The 23,901-nt window shown below is 37.6% G+C and overlaps 1 protein-coding gene across 1 annotated transcript in view; it reads right to left on the reverse strand.

Annotated features, from left to right (window-relative positions):
* Window positions 1–23,393, reverse strand: part of Adgrv1 (adhesion G protein-coupled receptor V1) — a gene marked incomplete in the record, with an annotated part of 436,569 nt that extends 413,176 nt beyond the window's left edge. The window contains 11 exon segments of the mRNA XM_013512957.1: window positions 4,230–4,453; window positions 6,972–7,148; window positions 11,266–11,595; window positions 12,066–12,342; window positions 12,691–13,256; window positions 15,164–15,277; window positions 16,905–17,009; window positions 19,219–19,314; window positions 20,296–20,445; window positions 22,125–22,309; window positions 23,284–23,393. Of these exon segments, the coding sequence (XP_013368411.1) occupies window positions 4,230–4,453; window positions 6,972–7,148; window positions 11,266–11,595; window positions 12,066–12,342; window positions 12,691–13,256; window positions 15,164–15,277; window positions 16,905–17,009; window positions 19,219–19,314; window positions 20,296–20,445; window positions 22,125–22,307 (2,222 nt within the window).
* Window positions 23,394–23,901: the final 508 nt, after the last annotated feature.

Raw genomic sequence — 23,901 nt, forward strand, 5'->3', positions numbered from 1 at the left:
ATTACATAAGATTATATTGACTAACTAAAATTATATACACATTAGCTAAAATAACTATGCAGGCTAAAGCAAGCCACAACAAAAAATAAATACAATTATAATTAGCTTTTTAAGTATACTTTGCAGCTTTCAAATGCCTTCTGTCTCAATTTTTAACCTCCTACATTTTTTCTTTTACCATAAAAGAAAATATAAGACATATATGGAAAAAAGAAATAAAATGGATCTGTGATGCATGACATACTATAACAATTCCTAAATATACTGCAAAAGAATAGAATAATTTTTTTTTTAAAGTTCTGGCTTTTATGCTCAGTGTAGAATTAGAATGATCAAAGACACTGTGTATCTCTGAGGGTTTAAAAGCCAACAAGCTCTTATGAATTTCCAATCTTGCAAGCAGGACTAAATCTTTCCAGATGTGACTTCCTAATGAGCCAAAAAGTATTCATGATCAGACCTCAAAATCACAATAAAATCACAATTAAAATGTAGGAATATGGAGAACAGTCAGCTCAGTTCCTACATAATAAAAAGCTAACATCATCCCTTAGCTTTGGGAAATCTAACAACCAGTACCTAGCACGCCAGTGACCACAGATGAGGTAAATCAAATAACAAGACAATTATTTATTAAATTGCTAATTCTATCATAATTTTCAAAGCAAATCTGCCCATATTTCACTTATATTATTATCCTAACTAATTAAAATTTCCTGTCCACATTTAGCTTATGTAGACATGAAAACTTGATCAAAATGTAGAATATACAAATGGACTATGACCATTAAACAAATGCATTTATTTGAAAGCTTTCTTAAAATATGCTGCCCTTATGTAAAGTGCACATTCTGAAAAGTTCTATATATTTAAGACTCAGATGAAAGCATGACATTGCTTAGCTACATTCATAAAAGCAAGAGTTTGTTATTCACTGATAATTCTTGTTATCCAACATTCGTAAAAGATTTCACAAGTAAAGCACAGTAACTGTTCTCTATGTGTAAGCTATTTGGAAAGTTAGTTTTAAATTCTTCAAAATATTTGAGAACTAATTCTCAAGTATTTTGCCAAACATTTTAAATGTACTTAAATTTTAAAACTCTTAGGACCAAATAACTCAAAAACTTCATATAACTCCCTGTTATTGTTAGAAAATAAAGCTACACACAAGGCATGCACAGGAAGGTGGACAAGCAAAGTTTCCCAAGCCCTGCGGTCATGCAGAACAGCAGCCTGTCCAAAAGCAATCACTTGCACAACAAAAATGTTGAATCACCAAAAACAAGCCACGATTTTGCACACTTACCCAAAATACACGACAAATCTTTCAGTCTCTACCCTGTCAATACAGAAAGAACCGTGGGAGGGGGAAAACAGGCGAAGGCACCCTTTGCCAAAATCTCACTAATACTGCTAGAAACATAGAGCGGCAGGGTAAAAATAAAGCTAAAGAAAGCCTTTCCTTTTTTCCCAAGAGCCAGTAATTTCATGTTATGGGAACTGGGCACACGGGGCCCTTTGCTATTGACAAATGCTCAGCAGTCCCCACTTGTGGAAGATGACCCATGGCCGCCGGCGTGCCAAGACCCATTCACAACATTCCTTTCCTGGCCTCTTCCGCACGGTGCCTGCCAAGCACCGTACGCACCGTCCGTAAGACCACAGCAGCTGAGCAAACTTCATTCAGCCCTGCCTATAATCACTCAGTAGCTTTAATTAGGTTTAAAAAAATTCCATCCTCAGATCTAAAGCCAGTTGTTCCCTGAGTTAGTAAAATGGAAACTCTGTAAGCACAGAAATCTGTACCTTCCATTGTCTGCACAGGAATGCATTCAAGCATCGATGAAATACAACTTCTAACCACAACTTTGTATCAGGAAATCTAAATACATTTTCAAATTTCCAATTTATTTCATTTACAAAAAAGCCTTGGGAACCACATATCAAACTGTAAAGACTGTGTGGCTTAATTTTTACAGTCAGATATACTTAGAAATACAGTGTTATATACCACATAATAGCACTGCTCTGAAATAAGCTGGTATAATGAAATTGTTTCTGATCTGGAAAAAATTAAACAATATTTTCAAGCGGTATAGTATATTAGAAGTATCATAAATTGTTTAGTACCAGGGAAAGTTTTGGCTATGCCCTACTTAGTTGGTAGATACAGAATTTGCATTTGACATTAAAAGAAAATTATGAACTGTATTGATATGGTGTTATTATTTTTGTTGAAACATTGTGTTGTCACTCACTGTAATCACACAACCATTCATTTCTTGACTTAAATTCTGTTAAAATTTTGCAGAAATTAAAAAGTTTTGATAAAATAGGCACTTCCAAATCATAGGCTTTATTCTCACATTCATTTAGGTAAGTCTTTGAACACTGAAGCGTAATTTCTTTATTCTTCTTCGTGTAATAGTTTCAAATAGAATTAAGATTTCAATGTACATTTTAACTCATTTCTTCTATTTAAAAAGAACCAATAATTTCTGAAATTTTCTACCTTATAATTTGTACTTCCTTGCACACTCTTTTTAACCCCATAGGCAAGAGGAAAGAGTGAAAACAAAACAAAAGTTAAAATCGTATTTAATTTCAAATGTTTATGAAATCAAAAATGACTATATGAGAAAATATAAAAAGTCACTATGACTTTGCAAAGGGATGATTTAAGTAATTCTTTAAACATTTAGTTGAGAGCAAAAACTCTTGGCTGAAGTAACAAAGTTTTTATGTATTGCTTTTGTTTACAATCATTTAATTTTTCTTCAGTTTTCTTCCGGATTGTGCACTGACAAAAGGTATTCACACCTAATGTAAAGCAAAAAGGACATAGACGGAAAAATAATTTCCAGTTTACATTTCATTACATTTCACTACTACTTTCATCATATGAAATACCTTCTCTTAAGATGTCATCTAAAAAATATACTATGCCCATGTCATTTAAACTGTGTGTGCATGTATGTATGGTATTTGGTTTTCACTTTTGGTTTTTCTGTCACTATTTTATTTTTGTTCTACTTTTCTTGGAAGGAAGAAAGTAAACACAATGTGGTTCTTAGAACAAAATAAATAGTGGTCATTCAAAAGATGTGTGCTCTGTGGTCTATATTTTTCTTTCACATAAAAATAAAGGAGTAAGCCAGGCGTGTTGGCACACACCTGTAATCCCAGCTCTCAGAAGGCTGAGGCAGGAGGATCATCCTGAGTTTAAGGCCAGTCTGGGCTACACAATGAGTTCAAAGCTAGCCTGAACTAGAGAGAGAGACCCTGTCTCAAAATATAAAATAAAATAAAACAACTATTCATCAGGGTTTTAAAATGTGTTCAGACAAAACACCTCCATAGAAAAAAACCAATAAAGTCGGGCTATAGGATACAGAAAGGTCCAACAATTATATAAGTAACTTTTACAACTTCATTCCAGGAAAGTATATATAAGACATCACATATACCTATGAATTTTACTCTTTCAAAATATTCAGTGTGCACTGTCCTCAGGTTACAGTAACCTTCTCTGATCTGTATCAATAGCAATATAATGAGATCTGCAGAAGATGAGTCTGGTTTTTGATTTAAAAAAAATCATTAACCAATTAAAAACAGTATTTTTCATTTTAAAAAAAGAATATTCTAAATTACTGGGGGAAATGCTCTTAAGACATTGTGATAGTAACATAAACTACATTCTCTCTGAGAAATTCTAAGTAACTTCTTGTTATACCTGAAAAGTACCCTTCCAATTTGTGTTATTTTGAGTTGTCTAAATCGGTATTAGTCTTTCAATTCTATGCAAAAATAATGAGGATTAATGCTTTTTTTTAACCCAAGAAAGCTGTGACCCACTCCCCTGTTGAAAGTGAAACCAGCATAGCGCTTTGCTTAACCTAACATTTCACAGTTTGGATGTCTTCCTGCTTTCTTAAAATACTGCACTATACTGGCCATGCTCACACTATACTGGCCATGCTTCACATACATCTGATACTTCCCGTAAGTTCTATATGTAATGCTCCTTTATGACAAACAGCACTAAAAGATATAATCACATTCACAGTCTAACCAGAAACAATCAATAAATAACACAAAAGTCAGCATAACACTATTTGATTTTTTCAATTTCACATAGAGATAAGAGTTAAAACAAAAACAAAATTACTTAAGAGAACTCAAATGTATAAATGCTACTAAACAGCACCTAAGTGGAGTGTTACCTGTCCAGAGACAGTGTCACAGTTTCATTCATCTCTGGTATGTCATCGCCTCTGACAGTAATGTTGATTGTTGTGTCACTTTGCCCAGATAAAAACACAACAGAGCCATTAAAGGGATCAATATCATCCATGGTCACTGCTTGAGAATTAAAGCCAGAGGGCTTCAAACTCCAGTAGACAGTAGCCTGGCCATCAGTTCCGTCCCGATGCAAAGGAATGTACACCTTTTAAAAGCAAAGCCAAACGAGCAAATACTCAGAACAATTCTCCAAAATACATGCTCAAAAATAGTATGTTTCTGGGGCTGGGGATTTAGCTCAGCAGCACAGTGCCTGCCTGGCAAGCACAAGGTCATGAGTTCGATTCCCGGTACCGGAAGAAAAACAAAAACAAAAAAACAATAATAATATGGTTCACATTCAACATATGCAGTATCATTAGGCAAACGTGGACTCTAGAGAGGTAAACTATTAAATTACATTAAAAACACAATTGAAGAGACCCTCTCTAAGTGTGAAGGTCCTTTAGACACGTTATGCCTTTTTAGTTGTGCTAATCAGATCTATGTCTAAAGTCACCCCACACCAAAGTGTGTGAGACTTGGCAAGCCACAGAATCATGAAAAACAGAATAATCTTGCGTAAAGAATAACTTTCCATCAGAGGTTCTCTGGGAAAAGAAAGAAACAATATCAAAACGCAAACTGAAAAATTAAGTTTTGTAATTAAAATTGGAAAGTTATATGAAATGCACCCTAAAGGGATGGGGGCAAAATAAGAAAATGTTTCTAACCAATAATATGCATGGAGTAAAAATAAATTAGATACTGTAGCATGGCTCCTGGTTACACTGAGCAAGTTACTTAATATGACTTTGATTTCCTCATCTGTACTGAAGCTAATGATTCCCAATTTTGCGAGCTTATTATGAGGATAAGAGATAGTTTACAGAAAGTTTCTAGAATAGTCTCTTCATAGTATAAGCTAGATAAATGGGTGCTAATTCTTAAATTCTACTTGGTAGTTTTGTTCAAATGTACTATACTTTAAATATATATAATTCAAAAGGCTCATTATAGCTCATGATGAAGTCTTTTCAACTAAACAAATACTTCATGGGAGATGTGCTTTGTTTTATGTTCCTAAAATAGCTATCATCCTTTTAACACACCATCTTGGGACACACACGCACACATTTTTACCACTGACCATTATGCTACTTTGACTGAATGGTCACAATCAGAATCAGAAACCAGTGAGCAAAATAAGATTCTCAGCAGAGACAAAAACACTAACACAGGGCTGGCCCCAACACCACTTGAAGGAATGTGCATTCCCACAGAGAAAAAAGGGGAAACTCCTAGTTTTAATGCTATTTCCTAAGAGAGGAAGAATGCAGATGTAAGGAGCCCCAAGCTTTTCCTAACAGCTAACTTCTGTCAAGGGAAAAGGCTGAAATAGTAAATGTGCAGCTTTATAAGATAAATAAAAGCAACCTACTCTTTAAGAACAAATGCTTTTTAGCTTTTGAAGGAAACAGTTTAAGAAATATGGGAAATCAAAACCATTTTGAAAAGCTGAGTTTTCTCTGCCCATTTACAGAACCTAATATATAAACAAAGCAACTTTGGACATGAGACTTTCACAGCACAACTCTCCTCACTCCTGGCCTAAGTCTCAGCCCAATTTAAATCAAATCTAAGTATGAGGGGCTTGAGAGAGTCTCAGACAGATTGTGGCTCAGGGATTGGTAAGGCAGAGGACAGAACTGTCCCCTGATGGGTGGAGGCTTGGAAAAAAGTTCAAAAAGGTACATGTGGGTGCTTGGTACATGACCATGCTCTTATATGTGTGCAAGCAAAAATTTAAATGTATACATTTTTAGAATTCCGAAGTTTCAGCATGTCACAACTTTACCACCATCACCTCCAGCACCAAGCACAACAAGGCTGCTACCACAGTCCCACCCAAGGCCAGTACATGAGCCCCAGTATGCAGCAGGTCAAGAACACCTGTGCTACCACAAGTTGGTCATTAAAAAATTGATTTATGTATAGCTATTGTTGTCAAATGTCATGGTACTATTTCAACGTAGTCACATTTATGCATCCTACTCTTACCATGAACAATTAATTCTAATTTTGTCGTATCAAATATAGGAAAAATGATGGATAAATCACACATTCAGTGGTGACTTATGTTAAATTACATGTCAAAGGCCTGCTGTAAATGGTGAAGCTTTTCAAAGTCTGTTAACTTAGTATGCTACCCTATATTTTAAAAAAGAGTGTCTGTACTCTAATAGTTAAATAGGATTGTTGACTTGATTATATTAAGACTAGATTGTGAGGATCGTAATGGACTGGCCCCTGATGAGCTCACAGATGAGTGTAGTCTCAGGAGGCGGGGCCTGTTGGAGGAAGTAGGTCCATGAGAGTGTGCTTTGAAGGGAACATCTTTCCCTGGCTCTCCCCCTCCCTCTCTACTTCCTGGCTGCCATGATGTGAGCAGCTCTCCTCGCCCAGTGCCCTTCCACCATGATGCTGCCACCTTGCCACAGGCTCAAACACAGTGGGGTCAGCTACCCACGGACTGAACCCTCTGAAACTGTGAGCCGAAATAAATCTCTCCTCCTTTAAGTTGTGTTATGTTAGGTATTTTGTCCCAATCACAGGAAGCCGACTAACGCACTGTCCACAACTCAAATCCATTATATGCCATCAACAATAGAGACTCTACTTACCACTTCAGCTGCAGAACCTTCTGGCTCATGCAAGACGATTGGAAGATCGCTAAGAAAGCCGATTTCTCCATTTGCAATGGCTGGAGTAACCACTAAAGAAATATTCCTGATTTTTCCAAATCTAGGACTTACAGGTGGAATTGGAGGGAATATATTCACCAGTTCCACAGTATCCAACTATAATAAACAAATAAAAATAATAAGAACAGATAAGATAAAACATTTTCAATTTAAGCAAAGTCTTTAATAGCACTGGATAAAAAAATAGCATTGGATGACATATTAAACATAAGTAAAGGCCACCAATAACTTGACAACTTTGTTGTCCTCCTCCCTTATTCACCTTTCCATTTCTTCTCTTCAATTATTGTTGTTATTATTATTATCATTATTATTATCTAAGTCCAAAATCTATACACCCTTAATAACCAGCTAAGCCTACCCCTCTTCTACAAAGCTCTCCTTAGATCTGCTAGTCCTCTTTTTCTCACTCTGAAGCTCTACTGTACCTCATTAACTGCAGGACCTACTATAAACTTCGTGTATTGCTTGATCATCATCATTACCAGGTTTGTGCTTCCTAAAATGCCTCCCAAACTCTTCGAGGGTCTACAGCCTTCTCCGCATGTTCCCAGGACCTGACACTGACCTGATACCACAGCAGCCATACAGTTAGCGCTTGTTCAGTTCATCCCTCCAACACAAACCAAGCCATAGGAATCCCAATGCATCACACACCTTCAGCCTGTCACATAGTCTAACTTTCCAAAGTCCTATTTATCAACATATTCAGTGTTATTAGAGGCGTGTAGCAATACAGAATCAGTACACAACTGCAAAGCCCACAGGGATTTCAAGTTAAAATGCAATCCACTTAATGAAATATGCCGCATCTCCTATTTTGTAGAGCTCTCTTTTAGGCTTTGTAATGCTGAAATGTTTTATCAGGAAAAAGTATAAATTCCAGAGGCAGTATTTTTTGAAAAATATAAATTATATGTGGTTTATGAAACAAACTGATCAGAAATGTTAACTGTACCTTAGCAAGGCTAATTTCCTAATCTGTGAGCTCTTTTTGGACTAGGTTCCTTCGGCATCTGCTAAGTCAAACTGTCCAACTGCTCCATTCACTCAGGCAGAATCATTCTTTGCTGTCAGATCGTTTGCTACAGGGCGGCACACTGGTCCCCCCAGGCCTGCCAAAAGCTACACCTCAGACTAATGGGTTTAGCTGAGCGGGGTACTAAAGAATGCACAGCGCATGTCGCAGATTTTCCTTTCTTCCCTTCATTCAGCTTTCCACACAGTCTCACACTTCTTACCCCTGGGCTGCTCATCCATTACGCGCTATGCAAACCTCACAGCCTTTCTGCTTTGCCCTGTTCTCCAGGGCGTACAGCCGTTTGAACCCCAAGGAATCATGTCAGTGACTAATAGGCTCTTTTATCCCCGGGTGTTACAGTAACTGTCTGCACTGGGAGCCTTTTGTTTCTTAAATGAATAGAGAGATACATAAAGAACTGAGTCTGGAATTAGTGGTGCCACTTTGCAACTCAAGATCACCAAACCTCAGGCAGCCCATCCTCCCACAAGTCTCCCTTAGTTTTCAAGGGTCATCAAAAGTAAATTCAGTCATTTTATACAGGATAGTGAAGTGAAACAATTATATTTGACCTTCAAAAAGTTCTCAACAAAGGTTCTTTTATGTAAGAATTCTCTTAATGCAGCTACTTTGAAAGAACTACTGGATATTTTCAAAACATTAAAAAGTTTAAGGTTGCTGATCCTAACATAGATACTGAGATCTCCATCCACCATAAACGCTGTTCTGAGGCAACCCAAGAAAAGAAATTAGAAAGCCAGAATGAAAACTGGAACTCCAAAGCTATCTTTCTGTATCAACGATGCTCATGTATATCACACAACTGCAACCACGCCAGCTTTGCCAGGATGCTCAGGACTCTGAAAGCAAAAGCAACGGTGTAAATGGCGAAGCTTATCTGCCCCGCGCCCTCTGTTCTAATGATTTGCTTTTCACACGCGGTGTAGCCTATGTGAGCGCAGAGACAGCGGAGAACTAAACGCTGAGAAGGGAGGGTCAAATACCCTAGCGCGTGTACTAAGGAGAATGTAGAATCCACAGGACACCCACGGCAGAGGACAGCAGGAGCATGGCATCAGAAGCAGAACAAAACAATCTCCAGGCAACTCTGAAGTACCACTCCACAAGTTTTGCCCCAGCCACTCTTGAAAATTTGGGAGAAGTTACAATGGTATAAGAAGTTTGCCTTTGCATTTCACAGAATCATTTAGAAACCAAATGAATCATGCATGTTTTTTGTATAAAGGCAAACTTAAAGTTGTTGTTTAATTTTCTAAACAGATGTCTAAGTGTCTTCCGGTCACAGCACTAGTGAGTTTAATTTCTTGCTCAACAGTTCCCAGGCTTGGCCACCTGCTCTCTTCCACTTTACAGACCCAGATTCCCTGCCACCTGGATTCTCTGGTGTCTCACAGGAGCATTCCACAGGCCAAGGAGGAGCGGCCCACAGTTGTGACTAAAGCTGTGCTCTGTACACACATCAGTCAATGAGGAATCAAGGGTCCGCCAGGGCAGAGGTTATCGTCATAGCAGAAGCGCCAGTCATACCAAAATCCCCTCACTTGCAGGGGACACAAAATAATAATGATAATAATAATAATAGTAATAAACATCAAGATCTTTCATCACTAGTGACGTTAGGAAGAGGGCACAGGCTTCCCTCTGAACAGGCACATTACCAAAAGGCTACATTGTCAGGGATCAGAGATCCCCGCAACTAGGCGCCGTGGCCAAGAGTCTTCCTGAAATGCCCTGGGCACAAGCATCACAGTGGCACAGGACATGACCCTGGCAGTTTCAGACAGGTGCCTTCAGCAGGAAGTCCGCCCCCTGAGTACCGTGTAAGGCGTGCTCCCAAGGAGACGATCTGACAAGCTTCCGCAGATAAACAGCAGGTAACCTGAAAGGTAAATCGTTTCTTTCCCTTCAAATTTTTCATCAGAACTCTAGCGGCTAAAAGGCAAAACCTTTCAAGTGCTGAAGAAACTATTTATATTTAAGAATGTCAATCAAGCCAAAAAATCAATGTGAGCATAAAATTTCACAGTTTAAGCGGTTCAAAAACCCAGCTAGTTGACCTTGCACACGCCCTCTCTGCAGAGGGGGTATTTCAATACATCAAAACATAGTTCCGGAAGGCAAAGAAAGGAAATTAAGAAATTGAAGAATTCAGTAAAAAATGACTCAAACAGGGAAGAAAAACATAAAAAAAGATGATAGCTCAACTCAACATTTGACATACACGGGTAAGACAGCTGGAAGAGCTCAGCTGCGGGGGGGCGGGGTCACAATAGGGAAAGAGGACAATTAGACGGTAAGAGAAAGCAAGAGCAAAGTATGAAACAAAACCTAGATAAAAATATGAAACCAATGTTAAATGCTCACAGAAATTAAACGAATATTGTATTCCATTTAATGTATACTGCAGGTGGCAAAATGCATAATGAAATAAGATTTTAAATTGATGCATCTACTCATACTACCCGATTCTGTATACATCTATTTGATAAGCAGCTTTTATTGCTTTCTAGTTTTCAGAACCAGCCAATATCAACACACGGAAAACATGTGCACTGAATGCCACTGCCTTAAATTTTGATTAAAAAATAATGTTTTCATTCATAAGAAGTTGAGCAGCAAGAGTGATAAGATGGAAGGGTGCAGTTATGGGTCCTTATTTCTCCTTAGTAATGAGTTAAAACTCCAGTGTCCATCTCTGTTACAGTTAACATATAAAGAAATATACTCTTGGGTATATTATTTAAAAGAAAACCATTTTCATATTGCTTTTTAAAAATTCTGAAATGTCTTCCCTGTAGTATCTACTGTGAAAAACATTTATTCCATAAACCTCATTCCTATCTTCCAGCTTAACTCAAAAGAATGGTGAATCTCTCTCTCCTGCCCCTCTCTGTAACGGTCCGTTAAGTTACTCCATTATGTCATCCACTGCATTGTAATTCACATTTCATGTCTGGTTTATTTTAAAAATCACTTGATAAAAATACTAATTTAGCAGAACACTTGTCTTAGTCAAGATTAACTATCTCAGGAGCGTCATAACGTCTCTTTTAATTCCCTAAATAACTTTAAATAATAAATAAAGGCTAAAATAGAAATGAGAGAAAACTCATATAGATAAATTTATGTGCAATTTGACCAAGACTGAGATGATTTTAAACATTAAATTACCTGTACTAGGAAGTGGGCCCCATTCTGAAGGAATGCGTCATTTCTTATTGGTAATTTTTTAGCAACTTGGGTTTCATGTTCCGGGAAGATGAGGCTGTTTCTCCTGGATATGTTTAAGACGCCATCTTTCGCTCTCAAAGGGTCCACAGCACCAGCAGGAATATAAAGTGCAGAATAATGTATACGCAAGTCTCCTTTAGTTCCTCCTAGTCTGGTAAGACTCAAGGATAAGTATCGTTCACCTGGACTGCTTTCAATCCTCTGGTTTTCCATAGGAAAAAATGTTATTAGTCCATAAACATCATCACTATCCTGAATGTAGAACAAAAGCTGTAGATGAAAAAAAAATTAAAGTGCAGAATTCTCACATCTGAGATTATTAAACTATATTTTCAACACTATTGTGATTTGCAATATTTATTTATATATCATGTCTAAAATGATCACGTCTTGTATCTCAAAGAGTAAAAAAAAAAAAATGAAAATTTGAACAATTCCCTAAATTATCATTTGTGAAACTTTTTAGAGCACAGTATTACAGTGGGGTGTGGCTCAGAGGTGGGCCACTTGCTCAGCGTGCACCAGACCCTGGAATGAATCTCCAACACCTCCACGAAAGAAAGAGTGAAATATCTATTTGCAGAACAGACAATGTTCAATAAGTGAAGCAAGTTTCATCTTCAAAGCCAGGGCTTTTCATATCATGCTGAACTAAACATCCATTTGATTGCATGATCAAATACCTTGGGTCTTCCATAGCACAGAAAGTAGGTGGGAGAAAAGCGTAACAAGAGCTCTACCTCTGCTGGTTCGCTCACTTCCGCATCTCCTCGTACGCTGTGAGGCAGAATTCTAAGCAGATAAGCTTCTGCCTCTTCTGGGAGGTCATCATCAATGACAGTCAGAGGAACTGAGGCCAACATCTGCCCTTGTGCAAAGTGGAGGACGCCAGCACTCGGCCTGATATCGTCCGTCACCGGGGAGGGGTCGCTGCTGTTCCGGGTCAGCACCCAGTTCACAGAGACATTCCCATGGGTGCCACCATTTCTGACCACTGAGATTCCTTCGAATCGAGAACTGTTTAAAAGGAACGTACGTTGTCACGTTATACACTCTACATTTCCCGTCGACAGGTTTTCCCAGCACCAAGATGGCCATCAGACACTGGTGCAAGCAGAACCCGCGACCAAAACAATGATTGTTTTCAGTGTGAAGGAGTAGCTGTGCGGGTGTCTCCTAAGAAACTACTGTAATAGGAATTCATGTGCATACTGAAAGCATACTCAAAATATAAAGAACACAGTGAAGTCAAGGTAGAGAAAATAACAAAACTAACAGGTCAGCATTGTGTCTAGCACCACAAAAATTAAATCTTGTAATAATAAATAAAAATAATTGCAGCAAAAGGCTTAACATGAACCATACCTTGATGTTGTATCTTCATCGATTATAACCGGCCTTTCAAACAAGACACTGTTGAATGAGAGGACACCGTAAGGTTTGTCATTCGGTTTAATGGTGACTTGCACAACAGAAGGCCTTATCAGCACGGCATCTCCCCGTAAGCTATCCTTTAGCAACACGATGTGAAACGACTCGGCAATCTCTGGAATGGCATCATCAACGATTTGAAATTTCAGATGTGACTCATGAATAAAAGGTGGAAAAACAATAGTTGTATTTGGCTGAAGATCAATGAAGTCTAAATTCTGCTGGGCATGTGCTGTTGAATTCCCAGTGATAACTGTGTATCTGATTGAAACTTCATATTCATCGGATCCAATCAGATTTCCATTGTTATCCTTTCCACGAACCACTGGAATTATAAGCGTGTGGTCTTCCTCGGGTACCAAATAAAGGCTCTGGAAGAATCTCACGGGCCCATCATTTTTCTTAATAATGATCTCGACTGAACTCCTAGAGATGTTAATCTCAGCTCCTCCTTCTACACTTTTGAGTTGAATAAAAAATATTTCATCATTTTCTGGTATCTGTCAAAGGAATGTGAACAATGATAAAACATCAATAGCCAAAAGATCTACAAAGGAATCAGAGCATAAACACTTACTGTGTTTCAAAGGAATTATATAAATAGAAGAAAAATCTTTAACTGGAGGGAGCAAACAGAAAAAGCCTAGTTTACTCTCCTCTTACTAGTTTCCAAAGATAACCTATTTTAGGTAGGAATGGAAAAGTTAACTAGGCGAAAGTTGTGAAGAGTTAATAAAGTAATAGGTATGTCTTTCAATCTTGATCAGGCTTTACATAACCATGAAGATGATACTGTAAAAATGGACATAAATTCTTAGCAGTTTTATCAGGCTGGTAGGGTAAGAAGCAACATTCAAATTGTAATAATATCTTAAAAATATAAGTAAAAGTATATTAAACATAACATCATTGTTCATTTGCAATATGTGAATTATTCTTATTTCTCACTACATGGTTTCTAGTTCAGAAGGCAAACAAATGATGCCAATCCTATGATTTCCAAACGCGTGTCATACATCTTAACAGGCGTGGTGGCATACATGCTATAATCCTAGCACTTGGGAGGCTGAGGCAGGAGGACCACCATGAGCTCAAGGCCAGCCTCGACTACATAAACGAGTTTAAGGCCAGCCAGCACTATAAAATGGCACCCTCGCTCAACAAAAACCAAAAACAAACAAAAATCATGCCTCTCTGGAGAAAGAACTGTAAAAATCACTATGAAAAGGCTGAGTTTGTTAAACAAAAAAAAAAAAAAAAACAAAACTTTATATAAACTACACAAAATTCCTGGAGTTAATCTCTACTGTATTATTTGAGCTTTTCATTCCCTCAACTTTATTTTATGAATGAAAGGAAAAAAATACATCCTTTTACTTCCATCAATAGCAGAGATTACATATTTTTGGAATAAAAAGCTACTTATTTCAAATATACAGTATTATGATGTGAATGAATCTCTTAAATTTACAACTAAAATTTACAATTAATCACCTCCCTGCATTATAATCCTTCTAATGTCCTAGATCTCAGAACAGGAAGTTTTTCTGTGTTGGTAACTAGACACACTGCAATTACCAATGCCAATAAACATTACTTTTCTCCAGGAAAATATACTTTTCCCACACATTTTTAGTTCATTTTTCTCTTTTTCTAAAGTTCCTTGTTATTTGGTTACAAGGGTTTGTAGGGTAGTTATAAATTTCCAGCTGTTCCTTCTTCTTACTTCTCTGGCAGTGGGTGGATTCTCTTACAAAAATGGTCTTCTCTCATTCCTGAGTGGTATTTTTGTACATTTTTACTCACAGCCATTCTTTCCTCAGCAATTAAAGCTAGCCAAGCTAGCCATGGTATAGATCTAAAATCTAACAACTTCATTCTGAAATGTGCAAGTAGAATCCCTTCTATGACTGTGAATATTTATGCAAACAAAAAATATCAATTGCACTAGAATTTCCTTGCTTTTATAATAAAATGTTTATGCTAGATAAGTAAGCAGCACTGCTCCCATTCAGATATGAAAAGACTAACAAAAATTTAATATCAGAGCTCACAAGATGCTTACATTTTTTTCACAGTTTGTCAGTTATATCCCTGTTCATCATTTTAAATGGACATTTTTTTGTCATACTGAAGATTGAATTCATGACCTCACACATTGGGCAAATATTCTACCACTGAGCTACATTCCCCCAGCTTGGGTGTTCGATTTAATGTGAATTAAGTAAGTAATAATAATAAACCATATCTAAACCATAGCTAAAGTATGACTGACAATATACAGTACCAACTCTATAAAAGACTGTATTCCTGACTAGCATCAAACACTATGGTACATCATACAGATTCCCTAACGTGGCTGCATCACAGAGTCCCTGTCACCTCTGAGTACTGAAAAATGTCCCACCTCATCATCAAGCACTGTCAAGTTATAAATCACTGTTGCTCTGCCAGGGGGAAAGGTGATATTTCCGCTAACTGGACTCAGATCTTCTTCCGGGGGGTTTGGGCCACCCTCTACCTGCAAAGAAGTATGTGATGCCATCAATAAATACAAAGTATTTCACAAGACAGGTAAAGCATTATTGCAGTGTCAGCTGACAATAATCTAAGTTTATTTAAAGATGCTCTGTAAGAATGATACAAACTTGGATGAAAGACCGCCCTTCCAATTAAGTCAGTGTCCATCATGTAATTATGTGTGTGCACTATAATTATGTTTCTAAGATCTTTTTACTTTTTTTCAACCATTGTATTAAATCTAAGAGGGACAGTCTATACATCTTTCTTCTTGGGAGGAAGGGTATTCAAGATTAGTAAATTCCCTCAGAAAATGGGATCAAATACAAATCAGTTCCACCACTGAACATACGACCCTTAGAAAGTTATTTAACAACTCTGTGCAGCATTTTGCTCATGTTTAAAATGAGCATAAGAATTTCAATTTCACAGGCTGGATGTGAAGATCTAATAAAAACACTCATTCCAAAAAATGCTGAGTACTCTGTGCCTGCTTTGTTTCAGCGGCTACTAAAAACAGAGCAGTGAACGAAGAAATTCCCTTCCCCTTGGAGCCTAGTGCTGGGGAAGATGCGTTTTATGCATACTGCTAATCACCATAAGGCACACAGAGCAGGGCACACCCATAGCAAGTGTTCCGCAAATGTCACCTACAATTGTTTAAACAAAACAAAGGCAACAGACATAGGTAAGTTGAAAATGCTGTAATTCTGAAAGCATATCCTTTCTATAGCCCAATTATTTTCTAATTTTCTCCATATTCATTAGAAGTATCTTCAAAAATTCATTATTAAATGTATATTCCTGAGTACACAAGAAACTTGAGGCTTCCTATAGAGGACTTACAAGAGTACCATATAGTTAGTTGCTTTTTACTGCATACTTATGCTTTAATGACTTAACGTGGATTGTCGTGCATAAATAGAACTCTTCAATGTTACAGGAGAATTATCTTGTGTAAGTCCAAGTATTCACTCTTGCAATTAATAATTAAGATAGAAACTGGTATAGGAACTTTCTAATACTCTAAGATTTGAAAATAGAATATTTGATCATGTTTTGGATCTCATGAAATACTAAAAAATCAGCTAAAAATTTAAACGTGAACTCACAGAGCAGCGGTGCGTGACACAATGTTCAGTAAGCAATAAATTGAACATAGCGAGCACCTGGGACGAACCCTACGCACAGCCTCCCTTACCCACGCTGTACCCACAGTCTCTGTGGCAGAAGCAACCACTGTTAACACATTCCCTGAGTGTCTAGGGGCAAATGCGGGAAGACTATGTAGAAAATAATTTTATGTAAACTCAAATAGCCATAAGTATTTTTTAAACCCTTGAAAATATTTACCGTAAAGGCTCTATGAATTTTACAAAGTTAACAATTGTTATTCTGTGATTTATTACTACCCCACACCTCAAATATCTTGTGTTTCATGTAAACCTAATTCACGCAAGTAGCAAGGGAAATTTGTTTATATGAACCATGAAATTTATCAGATAGCAAACGTGTTTTTATTAAGTGTTCTGTTCCTTGCACAAAAAGAAACTTTATTTTTACAATGACAGCCAGCTGGTCTGGATTCTACAGCGTCACTCTTTAAGGTGATTTACAAGTAAACTTACCTCAAAGGTCACAGTGACCATCCCATAGGTCCCCTTTTCCCTGATGAGAGTGAGAGGCACAGACTCATTTCTGCCCCTGGGCTCCCTCACTGTGACGGAGGAGGGCTGTTGGCAAGAGCAGAGATGATTATCAACCGCAGGAGAAGGTGGTAAAAATCTGTTACCTTAATACACCATTTCCCACAGGGAAACCAGTCCACACTGCGCTATAAGAACATAGTATTTCTACCATCGATTCACTGTAGCTAATAAATATACTGAAATTTTAAAAAACAATATTGTGAAGGGAACATAAAACTAACCAGGCAAAGATATAGGTTCTTGTCCTGATTCTACCACCAAGTATCAGTCCTGGTGAAGAATCTTTGAGGTGGTCAAACTGAAAGAAGGCAAGTTAAATCCCTCCGGGGAACCCTGGAGGACCCAGAATTGAGGAACTCTGGAGCAAGGCAGTGGCCCACTGGGACACACTCAGCCTTGCTCCCGCCGCCCCCCCCCTCGCCACCACTCAGCATGGCATTGAAAAACAACTGATGATGACTTTCAGGACACAACCACTGCCAGGAGAAAGAGTAAGAACTTCAAATGCCAAAACATGCCAGCTTCACTGACAGGAGCCCAGGGCAGACGAGGTGGCAATGAGAAGCACTAAGTGCACACTTGCTAGGGCAGCAGGGGCCATTGCTCAGGGTAGTACTAAGTCTCAATACTTCATCTATAGACAGAGCTAGGGACATCTGCCACGAAGGGTTTGATGAGATTCCAAGCCAGTCATTTATCTCGAGTGCTTACCTAGAACCTAACACATGCTGAGGACTCCATAAATGCTGGCTGCTATGGTTGCCATCAACGCCAGCAATGTCGTGTTCATGATCACTATAATCCTCATCCATGCCGGAAACTCAAGTCTGACGACTGAGCGCATTTCCAGACTTGGGACCCACCTGCAGCCTGTCAGAGGCTGCCTGGCCGCACTGAGACCCCACCCATCAGGACCTGAGACCAATCCCAGAGACTAGGGCCCATTCCTAGGGGCTGTGGGGTATGACGCGGGTGGGAGGTGCTAAGTTCAGGAGAGCAGAAGACAAACTTTAAACAAGTCAGTCTGAAGCTGGAGGTAGTAAGTGTGGAGGGGAAGCAGTATGGAGGAAAATTAAGCAATTCAGAGGGCCTGTTTCATAACAATTACCTTTCACTCACATAAAAATGATTAATTTCATTAATGTTTGTGACAATGGAATTCAGGCTACTAAATATCTACTTATTAAACTGAGGTTACCAAACACCCTTTCAATGCAGACAATGCAACTATAAAGATCATATAGGTCCTTGTAATTCAAAGATATGGCACTAAGAAAACGACATAAAGCAATCAATTGTAGCAGTGATCTAAACTGGAAAATAAATAAAAAGCTGGCATCATGTCTTAATAATGATACTTCGTAATATGGTTTCAAAAGACTACCAGGAAGGTTACTGTAGCCTAAGACCGTGACAAATTCAATTGTACTGGATATAAATGTTTTGTTTTAAGAGCTGGAAACAATCCTCTCAAGGAGGGACCCATCTTCCACATTTGTTTCAAAAACTAAGATCTTCTGAAAATGGGACCGACCAGAAGCACAGGTCAGGACTTGGTATTAAGCAAGAGAAAGTAAAGCAAAACTAGGGGTGAGGGTAATAGAGTTCATGACACATGAATCAGTGGGAAATTTTTAGGGTGTACACTGACTACAGAACTTTGTAAAGCTGTAACATCTGCTACTTGACTCTAACTGCTGTAGGTGTTTCGGCATTCATTCAATGTACTTCCTCAGCTCATGGTCACCCCAAACACTCAGAAGAGCCTAATAAATGGACACTGTTGGGGCTGGGGATTTAGCTCAGTGGCAAAGCGCCTGCCTGGCAAGCGCAAGGTCGTGAGTTCAGTTCCCGGTACCGGAGAAAAACCAAAACCAAAAAAAAAAAAAAATAAATGGACACTGTTTACTTCAAGTGGTATTTGGAGGAATCAAGCAAAGGCACTGGGGACACACTGGAGATACAGTTACAAATAAGGAAAAAATGAGTCAGGAAAAATGATCGGCACAAGGAAATTATGAAAAGGGATGACCATGATCATAGAAGTTCCTTCCATTTGCAAAACTTTCAGGTAAAACAGATGGAAGGTCTACAGCATGCGGGATAGGATGGGGTTAATGCAAGTTTTATCTAAATAGCAAAAGACAGGATGACATGAGCTAACCTAAAAAATAATTAAAAATCAGTGTACTAATACCTAACAATTATGAGACGCATCAAATTGTAACCATACCATATTAAATGAAATAACTCCAAACGCATTGTCATTTGATAATATTGTTATTGTCACAGTCCTTGGCCACCCAAGCTTCACATTTGCTGAAGGTTTCTATAACAAAAGTCCAAAAATAAAGTAATAAAATAAATAGTAGAATAAGAATAATCATTTTAATAAAATCTGTATTCAATTATTTAGAATATGAATAAAAATATTCTTTCAATTAAGAAAACATTCAAATTAAGTCAATAAATCCCAAATGAGAATTTTTTAAACTGTAAAACCATTACTTTTAATAATATATAATTATATACTAAGTAACAATTCACTAGTAATATTATATTATAAATTATGTTACAATTACTACCATGTCCTTACTAATTTACAGAATTAAATATGCAATGCACAAGTCTATTAAATGTGATTTTGACACTATAGAATGTGCCATATTTAAAAATTAGTTATTCTATCAGACAGCCAAATGAAAGATAAAATGTTAAGCAATTTTTCTTATAAAGTAGAGTTTTCTGCAATGTTTCCGTTAATACTCCACAGCAGCAGAAAAGAACATGAAAAAAACACAACTGTTTCCAGTATCACAGTCATAATCCTGCTGACACAATTATTCTTTAAAACATTCTCAATGCCCTTCAAACACAGTAACTACACTGGTGCTAGCAGTCATTCTTCACCCTAACAGACAGAGCTACTAAGTTCAGGGACATCTCGGGCTATTAATTGTTTTCCCAGGTGTACTCTGGATTTATTCTAATGCAAGGGACCTCCTACTCCCATGCTTGCTTTTTTGTACCCCTCTTTGAACTCTGAAGTTGTGGTCACTCTTCGGGCCTCCGTAGTGGGGAGGGGATTATAGAGAAAAGGACCAAAGCGAAGAGGAGGTTTCCCGGAGTGGCTGTCCTGGCCACTCCCAGCAAGGTGCACTGACCCAACCCCAGCTACAGAAGCTCCTAAACAGACCACGGGGTGCCAGAGATGGTTGGTTCTGGCATTTATGAAAACTAGGACCAGTCACCTGAGTGGCTTATCTCCGGATCAACACAGAGTTTAAGACCAAGGGGAAGAGGGTCTTACCTGTAATGTTAAGTGAAAAATAAAAGTCTCGTCAGGCTCTGGCAGGTCATCGTCACACACTGCTATGTACACTGTCCTGTTTGTTTCTCCAGCAGGGATAAAAGCTGCAGCATATGTGTCCAAAAAGTCGCCAGTGTCTTCCCCATGCAGCTATCAAATGCAAAACAGAGGTGGTCTTTCTTATTTAACACAGGTAGGACAAGCAAAACTGACACTAAACGGATCGATGGAAAGCAAATGCAAAGATCAAGTAGCGCTGAGATTTACAGGCAATGTACAAAAACATAAGCATTTCGCCAATGATAAAAGTCATCTCCAGAAAAGAAAAGGTTGCAGGAATAAATAATTCCACATGTAAGTATTTATATTGTGGAAGGAAAAGAAATCATTACACAGAAAACTAATAATTGCGTAGAAAAGTCACGTGGTAGATTTTTTTCTCTGACGGTTGGTTGATCTGGAGGGGACTACAGCGACCCTAACAGGACAACACATTGCAGCTGAAACTCCCAAAGAAGAGGTGGACGCAGCCCACTGGAAGCTCGCAAGGAAATCAATTCCTTCTCCAACTGGTTTGAAAGAAACTTCTCTTTCCAAAACTCTCCACCTGAGGCTGTATTTATGTTGTCCTACAGCAATTCCAATTAAGACCCAATTCTCCCAGCATCCTAAACTTCTTAGTGATTATAAACTTTTCTTAATTTTAAGATTCTTTTGTGTAAAATCAGCATTGCTGATAAGCTTCTCAGGGAAGTAACATTATGAAATTATGAAGTAACAGTTTATTGTGCAAATCCAAATGAGATTTCTTTCACTTAAGAACTTGAAATGAGTAATTAGGCCAGTATAAATTACACATATATACACAAAAATATATATACAAAAAATGTATACATACAAAAATGAAGAAAATGTATAGGGAAATTTTAGTAAACATCTAGTTCTAATTTATAGAGATAAATTGTTTTAAATACTTTAAAAATCAAAATAAATTGTCAAGGGTATTGGAAAACTTATTCTTATATATTACTGTAGGAAAATGGCACATTATCAAGAGCCACTGAAATGAACAGAAAAACACAGAAATGAAGCTATAAAAATCACTTAACAATACAAAATAAATATGCAGTTTCTTTTTTTGTGTGTGGTACTGGGAATCGAACTCAGGACTTTGCGTTTGACAGGCAGGTGCTTGTGCCACTGAGCTATATCCCCGACCCTCTAAATAGATATGTATATAAACAGTTTCATCAGAATAACATTCTTAACTGCAGCTGGAACCTCAGTGAGAGCAGTTTGGGGCTAAGAAAACATAACGATAATACTATCAACAAAAGTGAAAATAACAAAAGCCTATTAGGATACAACTGAAATAATATTAAAACACTATCAAATAGGATGTATACTCAAATGAAAAATAAATTCAATAAATACATGTCTATATATCATAAATAAAAGCTAAAAGCAATACACAAAATTGTGACACTGGGTTGATTTCACACGCAGCTTTTCTTCTTCTTTTGACAGTGTTTCATATTACAGCAATTTACCTTATTGCTGAAATTTTTATTTTTACAAACAAAAACTTTAAGTACGTGAGTCTCAAAAACAGGGACATATACCCACGCCCCATACAATCTAGTCAAAAACTAAACTGTATGCAAGACAAGTCAATAGTTTTACAAGTTCTACTTAACTTTTATCTAAATTAATATACTCTATGCAAGAACTCTCTAACTGAAATCATGGTTCTTTTTTTACTGCCATGTTTCCTTTTAAATGGCCACTTAAAATACACAATCGACAAAAGACCTACAACCATTTCTTACCGATACAAGTGCAGTAACATTTGCGGGCTCTCCTAGTCTTTCAATGATAAGACGAATAACCGTTGTACTTGTTTCATTAACAACAAATTCTGTGTGCCCAGCAAACCTTATTTCTGTTTCTCCAAATACGAAAGGGATGAGTAAAGTTGAAAGAAGATTTACTAATAAAGTTGTAGAGGGCATCCCTATGGGAAAAAAGAAAAAATCCCAAGTCATATGTGCTACATTTTCTTTAGATTCTTGTGTCCACAGACATAAACAGAGTGCATGATTACATAGTAAACAACAAAGACATAAATAAAACCAAGTAGTAAACCATCCAACTCAGAAGTTAAGGTAAAACCTTTATCTCTCCTCTTTTTATGGCTCCTCTTTTACTATTTCGACTGTACTTACTTTTTCTTCATTAGCTTCTATGTCAAAATATTCATAAGCCAAACTTTATTAGTTTCTTTTAAAACTTATTGACACACGTTAGTCTAAGGAAAACATGGAAAAGCAGAGAAAGTCTACTTTCCTCAGATGAAATAATTTGGCTTAGCCAAAACTAAAACTGTTGACGCTAAAGCTTTAGCAACAAATAGATTTCTTGGCTGGTGCCTACTTTTCCCTTAAATTGGTCTTGAGATTTTTAAAAAATTTTAGTTATTGCAAGGAATTGCTAATCTTTTCAAAGAAGTAAATTTTGAAAACTTCAATTTCTTCCATTTTAGTAAAATACTAGTGTCACATCTTAGAAAATGTCCACAGTTTTAAAATAAGCAAACTGAGCAAATAAGAAGAGTGTGTGTTACCTTCTTTTCTGTAACTCTACAGCTTTCTTCCCACAACATGTGTTCGTGAGTCATGAATATTGTTCCTACCTTTCGTGCTCTGTGATTCAACTGCTTTCAAGAGTACAGCAGCACAGTGGCCTCTTGAAAGCACACTGTTTTGTGATGTAGATGCACCTCTGAACATGTGGACAATTTATCTCATGGATCATTAAGATTCCAATGGGTCTATGTGAGCAGTCACATGAACATAACGAGTTCATGCATTCTTAGAGGAGAGTTATATTATGTACTCCAAGAGCCAAAATGATTCCTATTTATCTTTACCTTGGCCAAGAAGTGATAAAATTTTCATGCATGTGGTATTTCTGCTTGACTACACGTACCTTTCTACTCAGAAATCACCAAATACACGAATTCTTGAAATCTTTTCGGGTTTAAATGGAGTTTTCTCAGTCTACTCCATTCAAAGAGCCCAGTGTGAGATGGAACGATGAGTGTCACACACTGTCAACTGCAAAATCCAGAGACAGAGATACAGAGTTTGGAAGGAAGCCAGGGAAAGCAGGCCCTGGAGGACCAGGCCATGTCCTATGCCTGTCTCTTCTCTCTAAGCAAGCCTACGGGACCCGGGAGAAGAAATAAAAGTTCTTCACCAGTTGCAAACAAACTGTGTCTTGTCTTCTAATCCAGGAATCTTCATGGAAAACAAAGGGAAAAAACAAGAGAACAGGAAGGAAAAAAGCAAAGCATGGGTGAGGCATGCTTCCCCATGATTCCTGTGGGTCCACTCGAATCACAGCCTCGTGGAGAAGATCTTTTGTGGAATTCTAAAGCAGAATGATTTTACGCCCCACTTAGGACACACAGTGGGCAAAAAATACCTAGGGCTTATGAAAAACAGTATGGAATGAAGGGACAATGAGGTAGTAACTTAAAACTTGTTACTGAGATTCTGAAAGAAAAATTTCAAATCCTTGAACAGATGTGATAGAACTTGAGAG

The sequence above is a fragment of the Chinchilla lanigera genome, unplaced genomic scaffold, assembly GCF_000276665.1.
Source record: "Chinchilla lanigera isolate Chin_1 unplaced genomic scaffold, ChiLan1.0 scaffold00017, whole genome shotgun sequence".
In the NCBI taxonomy this organism is placed as follows: domain Eukaryota; kingdom Metazoa; phylum Chordata; class Mammalia; order Rodentia; family Chinchillidae; genus Chinchilla; species Chinchilla lanigera.